Source organism: Coregonus lavaretus, assembly GCF_964263955.1.
Source record: "Coregonus lavaretus genome assembly, chromosome: 1".
NCBI lineage: Eukaryota > Metazoa > Chordata > Actinopteri > Salmoniformes > Salmonidae > Coregonus > Coregonus lavaretus.
Window position 1 is genome coordinate 61,640,312 of NC_139988.1, and position 13,867 is coordinate 61,654,178.

The 13,867-nt window shown below is 44.6% G+C and overlaps 1 protein-coding gene across 1 annotated transcript in view; it reads left to right on the forward strand.

The window, feature by feature from the left end:
- LOC311135393 (arginyl-tRNA--protein transferase 1-like) overlaps positions 1-13,867 on the forward strand; it is a 163,789-nt gene that overhangs the window by 65,368 nt on the left and 84,554 nt on the right. Inside the window, exon 8 of the mRNA XM_084169328.1 lies at positions 6,803-6,835. Coding sequence (XP_084025454.1) covers positions 6,803-6,835 — 33 coding nt within the window. The remainder of the gene's footprint in view (positions 1-6,802; positions 6,836-13,867) is intronic.

Below are 13,867 nucleotides of genomic sequence, written 5' to 3' on the forward strand. Positions count from 1 at the left end.
CAGTCATTGATCAAAGTCATTTTGCATGCCGAACAACCCCAGGCAATATCAGTAGCCTAGTCAAATGGCGCACTGTGCCCAGCTTCGCACGCTGACCAACGGCATCTTCTGCATTCAAATGCTAAAATGGCTTGCATGGTATTGGGCTTTATTAGTTGAGTGACAACCTTAGCAATTTGCTAGGTTATTGTTATTTATGCACTGTTGAAAATGGTGTTTTACCGGAATAAAAGTAAGCTACCGGAGACACAACTCTCTTCTGCCTATACCTGCAAAACGGGGCTTACAATATATTTTATTTTGATTGTTCAGGTTCACCATCAGCAATAGTTCTGGTCGTTTTGCTTTAAACAAGCAGTGTATATGATCATTTTTAGATATACAGGGTAAATTGATAATTTCATAACGAGGACAGCAATCACTTTTGCGATGCGCACTACGTGGCCAAAGCGAAAGAAGAGAAGATCACTCCATTAAAAACGATTCACCAAACGGTCAAAGCCATTTTGATTTTGAGATGGGGATGAAATCCAAAGTTGTGCTATACAGTGAGCTCCAAAAGTATTGGGACTGTGATACATTTGTTGTTGTTTTGGCTCTATACTCCAGCACTTTGGATTTAAAATGATACAATGACTGAGTTAGACGAACAGATATCATAACCCCAAGACATCCTAACCTCTCACCATTACAATAACAGGGAAAGTTAGCATTTTTCATTATTCACGATGCATTTGTAAACAATAAATATTGATTATTCACGAGCCATTTGTAAACAATAAATATTGATACATTACTAGCTCAAAACTTAATCTGCCAAATTGACAAGTTAATCAGTGGGTGATGGTGATTTCAGAACAAAAGTGGGGGGACAAAAAACAGGCTACATCTTATAGTGGTAGTTGGGTGGTAGATGCCTAGTCGCCCTTATGGCTCAGCTCAGGTGCCTACATAGTACATACACCATAGACACCGATTTTTATATATATATACGGATGGACGGACGGACGTCAGCTCAGAGAGGCCCAGCAAATGAGCTCCATCAGCAGCAGTTTTTTATTTAGAATGGAAAATTAATGTGCTTATACAACAAATGTTAGTTCATCGAATCGCATTGAACCGAATCACATTGATTTGTTCTCTAATCAAACTGAATCGCACTGAATCATTTCAAACTAAAACATATCGTTCCTGTATTGTATCGGTGACCATGTAACGAATCGTCTTGAAAAGGAAAGATGCACATCCCTAGCTTTGATACTCTGATTGGTTAGAGACGACGCAATCGTTTTTCGACTCCAAACCCACCACTTGTGTGCGTGGCCAAAGAGCTCTATTTTCATGTCATCTGACTATAGCACCATCTGGAGTTTGATAATAGGCATTGGCATTTGGAATGGAACCAGTTCTATGTTCAGATGACATGAAAATAGAGCTCTTTGGCCACGCACACCAGAAAAGTACCTCATACCTACGTTTAAAATATGGTGCTGGATCTTTTAATGTTATTGGGGTATTTTCCTTCCACTGGTCCAGGGGCAACAGCATCATTAACTTTACAAGTACGAGGACATCTTAGCCAAAAACCTGGTTGCCTCTGCCAGGAGGCTGACACTTGGCCGCAAATGAATCTTCCAGCAAGACAATAACACCAAACACTAATCAAAATCCCCAATGAAATGGTTAATTGACCACAAAATCAATATTTTGCAATGGCCATCTCAGTCTCCGGACAGATTCTGTATGGAGGAATGGTCTTACATCCCTCCCAACATGTTCTCCAATCTCATAAAACATTTTAGAAAAAGGCTGTGTCGTTATCCTTGCAAGGGGAGGGTGCTAGAGTATTGAAAACGGGTGGAAATAATTTGACCCTTATCTTTTAAAGTTTTTTTTATTACTTGTTAAACCAAATCTCTTTCTCTGAGCAATTGTATTAGTGTAGTATAATTTCCCTATTGTTTTGAGCATACATTGTTTATTTTATACAGTCCTTTTTGCTCATCTTTATCAAGGGTGTCAATAATTATGGACCTGACTGTATGTGTGTGTGGTGAAAGTGTTTCCTGCCAGCCTGTCACAGTTGGTGTGTGTTAGTGATACTAATGCCGTTTGCTCCAGAGCGGGGCATGCTCTGGCAGAGAGAGCAGGGGAGTGACGCCCCGTCGCCTGTCATTTCTCCCCAGTACAGACTCTGGAAAACACACACACTTCACTGACTCAGACACACACACACCACTCACTTGGAGGACTCTTACTCTTGTCTCGACCGTTGGTTGCACCTGAGCCAGGACTGTCGGACAGTGAACCTTGCCGTCAGCACTCATTACTCTCATATTGGCTCTGCTCCTCTGTACACACACACACACACTGGACAGTTGTTGTTATTGTTTTCATCATACTGCCACTCTTGACTCTATCGGACTTTCTCACTGTCTATCTGCTGGGAAAGAGGCCAGTGAGTTTTATGTGGTGTCTCCCCCAAGCACAAGTGATGTCCGGTGCAGTTGTGATGACGTATGTGTGTAGGTGAGTGAGAGCATGCCTGTGTGTGTGCGTAAGTGTTTAGGCGTGTTGGCTCTGTGTGTGCGCAAACCTTTGCATCTGCGTGTGCATGTCTCACAAAGCTGGCTCTTGGCTGACTCCTTGGGACTAGTGGGCTGAGGCTCCAGGCCCAGTTCCCCCTGCAGTTCGCCTAGCGGCCCTCTGGGGGGTGCCGTGATGAGAGGATTAAAAACACTCTGCTAGCCCTCTGCCGCCACCGAGATAGAGAGGACAAAACGAAAGGTTAAGAAAGGAGAAGAGGGCATGCTGTGTGTGACTGGCGTCCTAACAGTAAGTGGCAGGATGGAGTTGAGGGAGGGAGGCTGTGGGTTTGAGTTTGTTCTTGGTACTAGTACTGTTCTAGGTGCGTCCCCATTCTCCAACCTTCTCCCAAAGTGTGCACTTGCACACACGCCGTCAAAGATTTGATTTAACAATGGTGGAAACCTTGGCGATGTTGAAGCTATTTACCCTAACTCTAAATGGCTAACACCAACGGTTTTGGTGACACCATAGTTTTCTTGACATCAGCATTGTCTGATCATACCCTCAAGACATGCTAACCTCACCATTACTAATAACAGGGGAGGTTAGCATGTCTTGAGGTTATGCTCAGGCAATGTATCTATCAGGCAGTGATGGCTCTGTGGTGTCACCAGTGTCATGGCTTGGGGTATGATCATTCAGGATTTTCCGTAATCATGGTAGCATCCACATTAACGTAGAAGTGTTTAGAAACATTATATTCTTATTTACAATAAAAGTGAATCCAAAATGACACAATACATTATTTACCGTTCATTTCTATATGAAATAAATAAAATAAGCTAAAAAACAACCAAAACGAACTGCAAATGCATCCAACAAATGTGTAAAGTCACAAGCTTGATGTAGTCATTGCGTGCTAGGAATATGGGACCAAATACTAAACTTTTTGGTTGTCAATAATTTTGACCCATACCTTTTTCAGAAAACAAATTATTACTTGTTAAACAAAATCTCTTTCTCTGAGCAATTGTATTAGTATAAAATAATATAATTTCCCTTATTGTTTTTGCATTATAGCTCAGTATTTGAATTATGTATTTTATACAGTCATTATTGCTCATCTTTATCAAGGCTGTCAATAATTTCGGACCCTACTGTAGATTACTGGATTGTGGTGAAATACTGCCCTGAGTATGTGACGGTCACTTACTATAGTCAGGTTCCCTTAGTTAAGTGCCCATTGGCTTCACCACTCCTGTTTATGACAGATTAGCTGTCTACCTGCCCCCGTCTTCCTTCCCCCTTAGTGACCAAAGCACGGGCAATCAGACAGCAGTGGAACCACCATCAGTCGCCAGGAAACTGGTCAATTTTTACTGGTTTGGATTATTCATAGGGAGGGAGGGGTGGTCGAGAGAGATGGATGGAGGAAAGAGAGGGGAAAGTAGAGACATTAAGAGGGATGAGAGAGGAGAGGAGGTAGAGGGAGGAAAGTAGGTAGAGAGAGAGGGAGAAGGAGAAAGGAAAGGAGGGAGGAAGAGAGTGAAATAGGCATAGAAGGAGAGACCGAGAGACCCACTAATGATCGTAGCCATTTGGTTAATAGCCTTTTACAGAGCAGCACACAAATACTTCCTGTTTTATGGCTGTGTTATGTTATTTCATACCCCCCTCTGCTCTGTCTGAGGTCAGTCTGGAACCTCTGTCTCGTGTGTTTGTTTCGCTGTATAACCACTCCCCCTCCTTAGCAAAGAGAGTGGAACCAAAATATAAATCCAACATGCAACAATTTCAAAGCTGATTGTCACCAAACACTTTTCATTCACTTCGTCTCCCCCGCCTCACGTCTCTCCCAGTCAATATCATCTTTGCTCGATCCTCGAAATGACTGTGTGAATGTCATGGGTCTTAGAGACAGCGCGCACTTTTATAAAAGAGATGGCTTCTTCTATGCTAATGTTGATCAGTAAAATAAGTCCCAAAAAGGTTTTTCATCTATAGCCTCATGAAATCAGCCAAAACAAGCTCATTAACTCAATGCATGTACACACTCCTATTGAATATGCATTCACCTGTATTGTGAATAGGCCTTGATTTACCCAGTTTGTCATAAGAGATGTACCATTCAAATAAATTATTACTATTATGTTATGTATATGTAGTTACACTTAACAAAAATACAAATGCAACATGCAATAATTTCAAAGATTTTACTGAGTTACTGTTCACATAAGGAATTCAGTCATGACACATCTCCTTCGCATTGAGTTGATCAGGCTGTTGATTGTGTCCTGTGGAATGTTGTCCCACTCGGGAACTGGAACACGCTGTCGTACACGTTGATCCAGAACATCTCAAACATGCTCAATGGGTGACATGTCCGGTGAGTATGCAGGCCATGGAAGAACTGGGACATTTTCAGCTTCCTGGAATTGTGTACAGATCCAGATGGGGCCATGCATTATCATGCTGAAACATGAGGTGATGGAGGTGGATGAATAGCACGACAATGGGCCTCAGGATCTCATCACGGTGTTTCTGTGTATTCAAATTTCCATCTATAAATGGCAATTGTGTTTGTTGTCTGTAGCTTATGTCTGCCCATACCTTAACACCGCCGCCACCATGGGGTACTCTGTTCACAACGTTGACATCAGCAAACCCACTCGCCCACACAACGCTATACACGCTGTCTGCCATCAGCCCGGTATAGTTGAAACCGGGATTCATCCGTGAAGAGCTCACTTCTCCAGCGTGCCAGTGGCCATCGAAGGTGAGCATTTGCCCACTGAAGTCTGTTACGACACGGAATTGAAGTCAGGTCAAGACCCTGGTGAGGACGAGGAGCACGGAGATGAGCATCTCTGAGACGGTTTCTGACAGTTTGTGTAGAAGTTCTTCGGTTCTGCAAACCCACAGTTTCATCAGCTGTCCGGGTGGGTGGTCTCAGACAATCCCGCAGGTGAAGAAACCGGATGTGGAAGTCCTGGGCTGATGTGGTTATACGTGATCTGCGGTTGTGAGGCCGGTTGGACGTACTACCAAATTCTCTAAAACGACGTTGGAGGCAGCTTATGGTAGAGAAATTAACATTCAATTCTCTAGCAACAGCTCTGGTGGACATTCTTGCAGTCAGCATGCCAATTGTACGCTCCCTCAACTTGAGACATTTGTGTGACAAAACTGTACTTTTTAGTGACCTTTTATTGTCCCCAGCAAAAGGTGCACCCGTGTAATGATTATGCTGTTTAATCCGCTTCTTGATATGCCACACTTGTCAGGTGGATGGATTAATTTGGCAAAGGCGAAACGCTCGCTAACAGGGATGTAAATAAATGTGTGCGCAAAATACGGGAGAATTACGCTTTTTGTGCATATGAAACATTTCTGGGATCCTTTATTTCAGCTCATGAAACATGGCACCAACACTTGCGTTTTATATTTTTTGTTCAGTTACCCCAGAAATGAATGGCACAACTTGTTTCCTTGTGAAACACAAAACGAATTTGCACCCGATTAGAAGTGTGGGGTTAGTGAGTGTGTAGTTCAGGGTTGCCCAACCCTGTTCCTGGAGAGCTACCCTCCTGTAGGTTTTCGCTCCAACCCCAGGTGTTACTAACCTGATTCATCGTACCAACCTGCTAATTATTAGATTCAAGTGTGCTAGATTAGGGATAGAGCAAAAATCTACAGGACGGTAGCTCTCCAGGAACAGGGTTGGGCAGTCCTGGTGTAGTTGATCTGTGTGTGTGTGTCTGGGGTGGGGGTTAGAATCTTAGTGTGTGTGTGTGCGCGTACGGGTGTGTGTACAGTTGTGTGTGCATGGGGTGCAAGAAGCTGCCGTATAGGCCTACGGTATGAACCCATCTGTTGGTTTTACATTACTGCCCTAGTGACCTCTCATTGTCATTATTAGACTGAAGGGCCACATGGGAGGAGTTATCTTATCAGTTAATATATTTTTTATGTCAGTTTAATAACAATTGTTTTATGTCCAAATATCATCCTGTCAGTGTATGAACCTCATGATTAATGTTTCCATTTGTGAAAACACGGTCTTCCCCTCTATGGCATATTGAATTTACTCTCCATTTGATATATTACACCTTAAGCACAGGAATGGGAATGTTACACTATAAGAGACGGTTACTGGGGCAATGTATGGTTTTCATTAAACATTTGTGGCCTGTAGAGAGTAAGTAACCGTCATAACTAACCATGTATTTTTCTCTCTGGCTGCTCCCCCCCCCCCCCCCCTTCCCCTCTACAGTTCAGGAGATTTCTCTGTGACTCGCCACTTGAGGTATGTACCCCTGCCCTGGACCGTATCTATGAAAGGAATCGCAGGACCTCGCGGAGATGCCTTCATATAAGTTCTCCCAGGCCCAGAACCCAGGATACTTGAAGCCCCACCCCATAGCACTCCACTATATACCATTCCCACTGGTCAGCGGTGCAGCTTGTCACCTGTGATCAGGGATAGAGGGAGGAGAGAGAGGGAGAACAAAATGATAACGCAAGATAATTACATCACATAACTCCCATTCATACAACTACTTAAGAATAACAGATCAGGGTGTAATGATGAAAGTATGCCTGTAACTGTAAGTTGATGAAATAGGGATTATCATACTGATTTATCTACTGACCAGTACAATAAAGGATAAACACAACAGTAAACATTCATACATCCACTCTCTCATATCCATTCTAACAAAACGATACCACGGCAAAAAAACAAGGCGTATTAGCCAAAGTCACAGAATGGCACTTGATCGAGACATTTCAATATCATTACATTTAAACGTTTTGATTTTTGAATGTACAGGATCCATTAATGAATCAATTATACAGTAGTAGCTAGCTTTGAATGCAAATGAATGCAAGCACTCTCCTGTTATTATATTACACATTCCTGACCTAGTTATTATTAGAAGCATCATACATGAATAGAGATTCAAACGGTTAAATGTAGTAACACATGTGGTCCGTGTGTTGGTACAAGCACACATGCAGCCATGCATGCACGCACACGCGCACCCCCCCCCCCCCCCCCCACCCCCCCTAGTCCCTTGTACTTTCTCTATGAGAGCCCTCCAGCTGGACAAGGGACTCTGGGGGATGGACTCAGGAAGCGGGTATTGTTTATTTTTGGATTGGTTTTACTTAGCTTCTCTTGGAGAGTTGAAATGGAGTAGAGGGAAATGTGGTGTCCAGATTGGGGTCTGTGTGTGACGGTACTGAAGAACAGGCCTTGATCCGATCCATTTTCCGGCTGTACCAAGGCACAGTCAGGCTGCTACTCTGCCTTGTGTGTCTACATTTGTGTTTGTTGAGGCTGATACTGGTACAGATGTGTAATGTGGTAGGCATCCTTTAAAGAAACAGCTGGTTCAAGTGCCCACTGCCCAAGTCTCATGAGCCATACTGAAAGTCTTGCACTAGCTAGCCATAAGAAAGTTGAGAGAGAGAGACTAGGAGAATTGGCACAAAGCTCAGAGTTGGGTGCTACCTTGCTTGAGGAGCAGTTGAGGGTTAGTTGGAGAATTTTACATTTACATTTTAGTCATTTAGCAGACGCTCTTATCCAGAGCGACTTACAGGAGCAATTAGGGTTAAGTGCCTTGCTCAAGGGCACATTTACGTCATTTAGCAGACGCTCTTATCCAGAGCGACTACAAATTGGTGCATTCACCCTATAGCCAGTGGGATAACCACTTTACAATTATACTTTTTTTTTTTTTTTTTTGGGGGAGGTGGGGGTAGAAGGATTACTTTATCCTATCCCAGGTGTTCCTTAAAGAGATGGGGTTTCAAATGTCTCCGGAAGGTGGTGAGTGACTCCGCTGTCCTGGCGTCGTGAGGGAGCTTGTTCCACCATTGGGGTGCCAGAGCAGCGAACAGCTTTGACTGGGCTGAGCGGGAACTATGCTTCCGCAGAGGAAGGGGAGCCAGCAGGCCAGAGGTGGATGAACGCAATGCCCTCGCCTGGGTGTAGGGACTGATCAGAGCCTGAAGGTACGGAGGTGCCGTTCCCCTCACTGCTCCATAGGCAAGCACCATGTTGCTTGCCTATGGATGTTGCTGTTTCATTGGGACTGAAATTAAATGGCTGATTTCATGAATGCTGTATCTCTGTGGTCTATGGCTGTACAGTATGTATGGGTTCAAGACACTCAAGGGGACTCGTTCCAACCCTCCACAGACACAGCGAACAAATACAAGATACAAGGACCAGACATGACTAGATGGCACAGAGCAGGCCATCTGTTGAGATCAGGAAATGCACTGGAACTGTTAAGGTCAGGGCAATTACAGATGGGATGGGACTTTAAAATAGCTATTTTAATGGGTTAGAAGGATGGAGATGCACACACTGCGTCACCTTCAATGCCCTGTGGTCCCCCTCCAGCCTCTCTTAATGAAGATCGTTAGCCTTTATGAGAAACAAGCTTTTATCACCTCAAGGCTGGCGTCCAGACGCACTGAATTACACGGGCTTTGTTCCTATGGGGACACCACTTCTTCTCAGGCTGCTCCCCCCCCCCATCTCATTTACACACACACACTACATGCATCCCTATACAGTATATACATATGCAAGTGGCCATTTCAACAAAAAATGATACACACTCAAGGTTTACCCTCAAAATATCCCCCCCCGCACCACATACATACATACATACACACACACACACACACACACACACACACACACACACACACACACACGGATATTGAGGTTAATCGGGGCTCTTGTAGTCTAGTTGTTTGTTTTTGTGTTTATCCCATCGCACCACAATTAAAGGGCCTTCGTACTGAAACAATCTAAGGCTAATTAGCATCAGCTGTAATCTGCTCCTCCATGTTTGTGTGTGTGGACTCAGCAGAGCGCCTGCATAGTGTAAACAAACACACCAGGGTTGAGTTCTAAATGGTACCCTATTTCCTATATAGTGCACTGCATACATACTATAGGCCCTGGTCAAAAGTAGTGCACTACACAAACAAACAATAGGGTGTCATTTGGGATGCAGCCCAGCTCTGAGCAGCACGATACACCCCTACCTAAAAGTACCTCCATTACCGCGTGTTGGCACACAAAAGCTGGGGATTATTTATACAGTGAGCAATGCAGATGTTCAGATTGTTTGTCACACAGCTTTGGATGATTCCACTGCTGGTATGGTTAGGGCTGGCACAATTACCGTATAATCGTGTAACCGCCGATTATGGATGATTATTTTTAATTTTTGTTTGTGTAGAACAAACAGGTGACTAAAGACGGGACAGCCGGGCATTCGTGCGATTTGAGTCCTTTTCTGCGGTAACATGGACTCTTTACAATGTGATGAAACTTTGTTGCTGAAACGAGCAAGGAGTAGCAAACGAGTCTTCGGTTGCCTAGGCAACACCCCCCTACCTGAAGTAGCAGCACATGAGGTCAGGAGCAGAGGAGAGGAGAACATTTGGTTATTTTTGCTATTTGAACGATTGTAACTGTGACCGCGGTCATTTGGCTGACCAATAAGTCATCCACAATTCCATTAACGTCACAGCCTTAGGTATGCTACAGGTGGGCGGCAGGTAGCCTAGCGGTTCAGAGCGTTCGGCCAGTAACCGAAAAGTCGCTGGTTTAAATCCCCGAGCCGACTAGGTGAAAAACCTGTCTGTGCCCTTGAGCAAGGCACTTAACCCTAATTGCTCATGTAAGTCACTCTGGATAAGAGCGTCTGTATTAAGTACAGAGTGGCGCAGTGGTCTAAGGCACTGCATCGCAGTGCTAGCTGTGCCACTAGAGATCCTGGTTCGAGTCCAGGCTCTGTCGCAGCTGGCAGCGATCGGGAGACCCATGGGCGGCGCACAATTGGTTCAGCGTCGTCCAAGGTAGGGGAGGGTTTGGCCGGCAGGGATGTGGGTTCGTTTCCCACGGGGGGCCAGTATGAAAAAATAAACAAAAAATAAAACATGCATTCACTAACTGTAAGTCGCTCTGGATAAGAGCGTCTGCTAAATGACTAAAATGTAAATGTAAACAGAGTGACACTGGGAGGGACTAACTGATCTTGTGCAATAAGAAATGCTCGCTTTTGTTTTCCGTTGCAAAACATTTTGCTACGTTTTGCACTAATGAATAGGACCCAAGTCTGGTCTGAGTTGGGTTCATCCTCTCTCTGGTTCTGTTTCTATTTTCCTCTGTTTTTTTTATAGGCCCTGATGTGTCTATCCACTGGGGTAACAGGCTCATTAACAGGGGTGTTGGCTAATTAGTCGTCTGCTTTTTATGGACCTCAGGCCTCGCCCTCACCAACCCCCACCACGTGTACACACACACACACACACACCTCCGCTTCCCAGAGGTTTGGCTTACGTCACACTACTGAGTCAGCAGCAATGGTAAACGTGTACACACACACACACCTTCCTTCCTTCCTTGTTCGTCCATCATAGGTTGATGATGACCATGACACGATTCACTGGGATGAGTCTGGGGTACAGTGAGTGCGCAGATGGCTGATGGCACACTGGACATGATATCTTGGTAAGAGTCTCCTTGGGGACGGCTCTATTAATGTTGTTGTGTCTCTTCACCATGGCATGTTTGGTCCTGCTGGTTTCAGAGGTGGTAGCGCCAATCCGGATGAGATTCCGCTAGGTGGGACGACCATGAATGAGGCTTTCCCATTACCTTGGATCGATGTAAAAGCTCTTAAGGGAGGCCTTCAGGATGTCTTTAAAGCGTTTCTTCGTTCCACCTTTTGCTCACTTCCCATTCTTCAACACTCCAAAGAAGATCTACTTAGGGAGACTGGTAGCAGGCATCCTGGTTACATGGCCCACCCATCTGAGCTGTACTTTCATAAGCAGTGTGGAAATGCTCATCATGTCGGTACGGCTGAGGAAGTCAGTGTCTGGGATTCTGTCCTGCCGCTTGATCCTCAGGAGCTTCCTCAAACAGTTCATGTGAAAGTGATTTAGTTTCATGGCATGGCGTTGATAGACTGTCCAGGTTTCGCAACCATAAGAAAGGGTCGGTAATATGGCTGCCTGGTAAACCTTCAGTTTGATGCCTGTCTTTTTCCACACCGAATCTCGCAGACAACCATAGGCTGCACTAGCCTTGGCAATCCTGATGTTTGTTTCATCTATGTGAACAGCACAGGACATTGTGCTACCAAGGTAGGTGAATTTGTCCACAGCTGACAGTTTTTTATATTTCACAGAGATGATTGGGTCCACGTAAGGATTACCGGGGGCAGGTTGGTACATAACTTCGGTGTTCTTTGTACCGATTGTGAAGCCGAAGTTGTCACAGGCAGAGGAAATATTGTCCATGAGGATCAGCAGGTCAGCATGCGAGCCAGCAGCTAGTGCACAGTTATCTGCAAACGAAGTCACGGACAGGCACCTCCTGTTTTTGTTTGCATCCCCCTCAGGTTGAACAGTCAAAGCGGTAGATGAAACAGAATACACACACACACATCTGGGAGAATTATACTTTTGTAGAAGTTCATTCTGCACTTCTTTGGGTGTGTGTGTCATTTTGACACAGACCCACATTGTCCACATGACGCACCAAAATATACAACACACATCTCAAATGCCTACTGTACTCAAGTGAGCCACACACATCCGATCTAGATTGTGTGTGTGCTCTATGTTATAGTGGGCTAGTGAACAGTTTAATTCTGTCTGTGTGTGTGTGTGTGTGTGTGTGTGTACAGTCCAGCACAGAGCAGTGTGTGGAACGGCATGTCGTGAGGAGTCTGGCTTGCAAGACATTTACATTTGAGTCATTTAGCAGTCGCTCTTATCCAGAGCGACTTAGTTAGTGAGTGCATAAATGTTTCATACTGGCCCCCCGTGGGAATCGAACCCACAACCCTGGCGTTGCAAGCGCCATGCTCTACCAACTGAGCTACAGGAGACAGATGGAGGTAGTAATCAGCCGTCGTTGTTTCCTCATCAGCTCAAACGAGCCGTTACTGAGTGCTCATCAAACGACCTGCCTGCCTGCAGGCCTCGCCGTGTGTTTGTTTGTGTTTATGTGTGGGGGGGTTTGTAAGTGAATGAAATTATTCTCCTGCTCCTGATCAGTCTACTTAACATAATATTATCTACATTAATATCATGACATCCAAAATAGCATGTGGTTCTGCTCTCTGTGAATTCTCTACTCCTCAAAGACTTGAGAACTAGTAGAGGACTGATAGTTAAACAACTCTGAGGACTGGTACTGTGTGTGTGCCCAGATTTCTCTTCTCTCTCCCAGACCAAAACATGAGCAGCACCCTAAGGAATGTCAATGCCAGTCACTGACCTGCTCCACTTTGGCCACAGAGCCTCTATAGACTCAATGAGCACTCAGGCTGGAATTTGATCAAACCTGCCATAGCAATGTTTACGCAGTGTCTTTGCTTACAAACATCACCCCTCGCACACACACACTTCGTATTCCAAAAAGTTAAAGTATACCTGTGAGGGGAGTCTACCTGGTAGTAGTTGTAGGTTTTTATACAGTACCCAAGACCAGTCTGATATTTTGTTTGACCATGAGCAAAAAGGCTACTGGATCAATACTGCAATGCATGTTTGATTGAATTGAGCCATCACAGTTTTACTCCCCACTAGACCTAGAGAGGAGAGGGGGAGAGCGAGGGGGAGAAGAGGAAAGGGAGAGTTTGGAGGCCCATCTGAAAGTGATTTAGGCCCCTTTTGAGGGCTCAGAGGCAGTTTAGCATTTAGCCGTGGAGAATGTTTTGGTTGTTGTCACAGTGGCAAGGACACAGCCATTACGCTGTTCTGGGAGTTGACGAGCAGAGTGAGGCAAGATCTGCCTCTAACAGGTCTCTGCTGCATAAACACACTCATGTGCGAACACACACGTGCAAGTGCTAACACACGTGTATGAGCGTTAGGGCTGACCTCATTTAGTGGACTATTTTTAAAAAATATGGTGCACAAGACACCTGTCTGATTCGCACCGGTCTCAGTGCAGTGGACTAATCCGTTGCGGAGGCCACTGGATGGCACAGTCAGTCACTCTAAGACATGTGATACTGAAATTGTATATGGTTATATTATGTCAAAATAATGGTGCAACTAATAAATCTAATATTATTTTATAACAAATGTGCTTTCTCCCGTGTTGGATACGGTTGCTGTCCGCGGTTCTGAAACATAATCTTCAGTGCGCCGTAGAATTGGAGCCTTTCCCTATGTTGCTTTGTGCATAATAACAAAGTTAACCAGCATATTGGGATTGAGCTATTTCACAGATTCAGCTGTTTTTAATCTTTGCTATGGTGTAATAAAGGCGTTTACAAAATTTTTC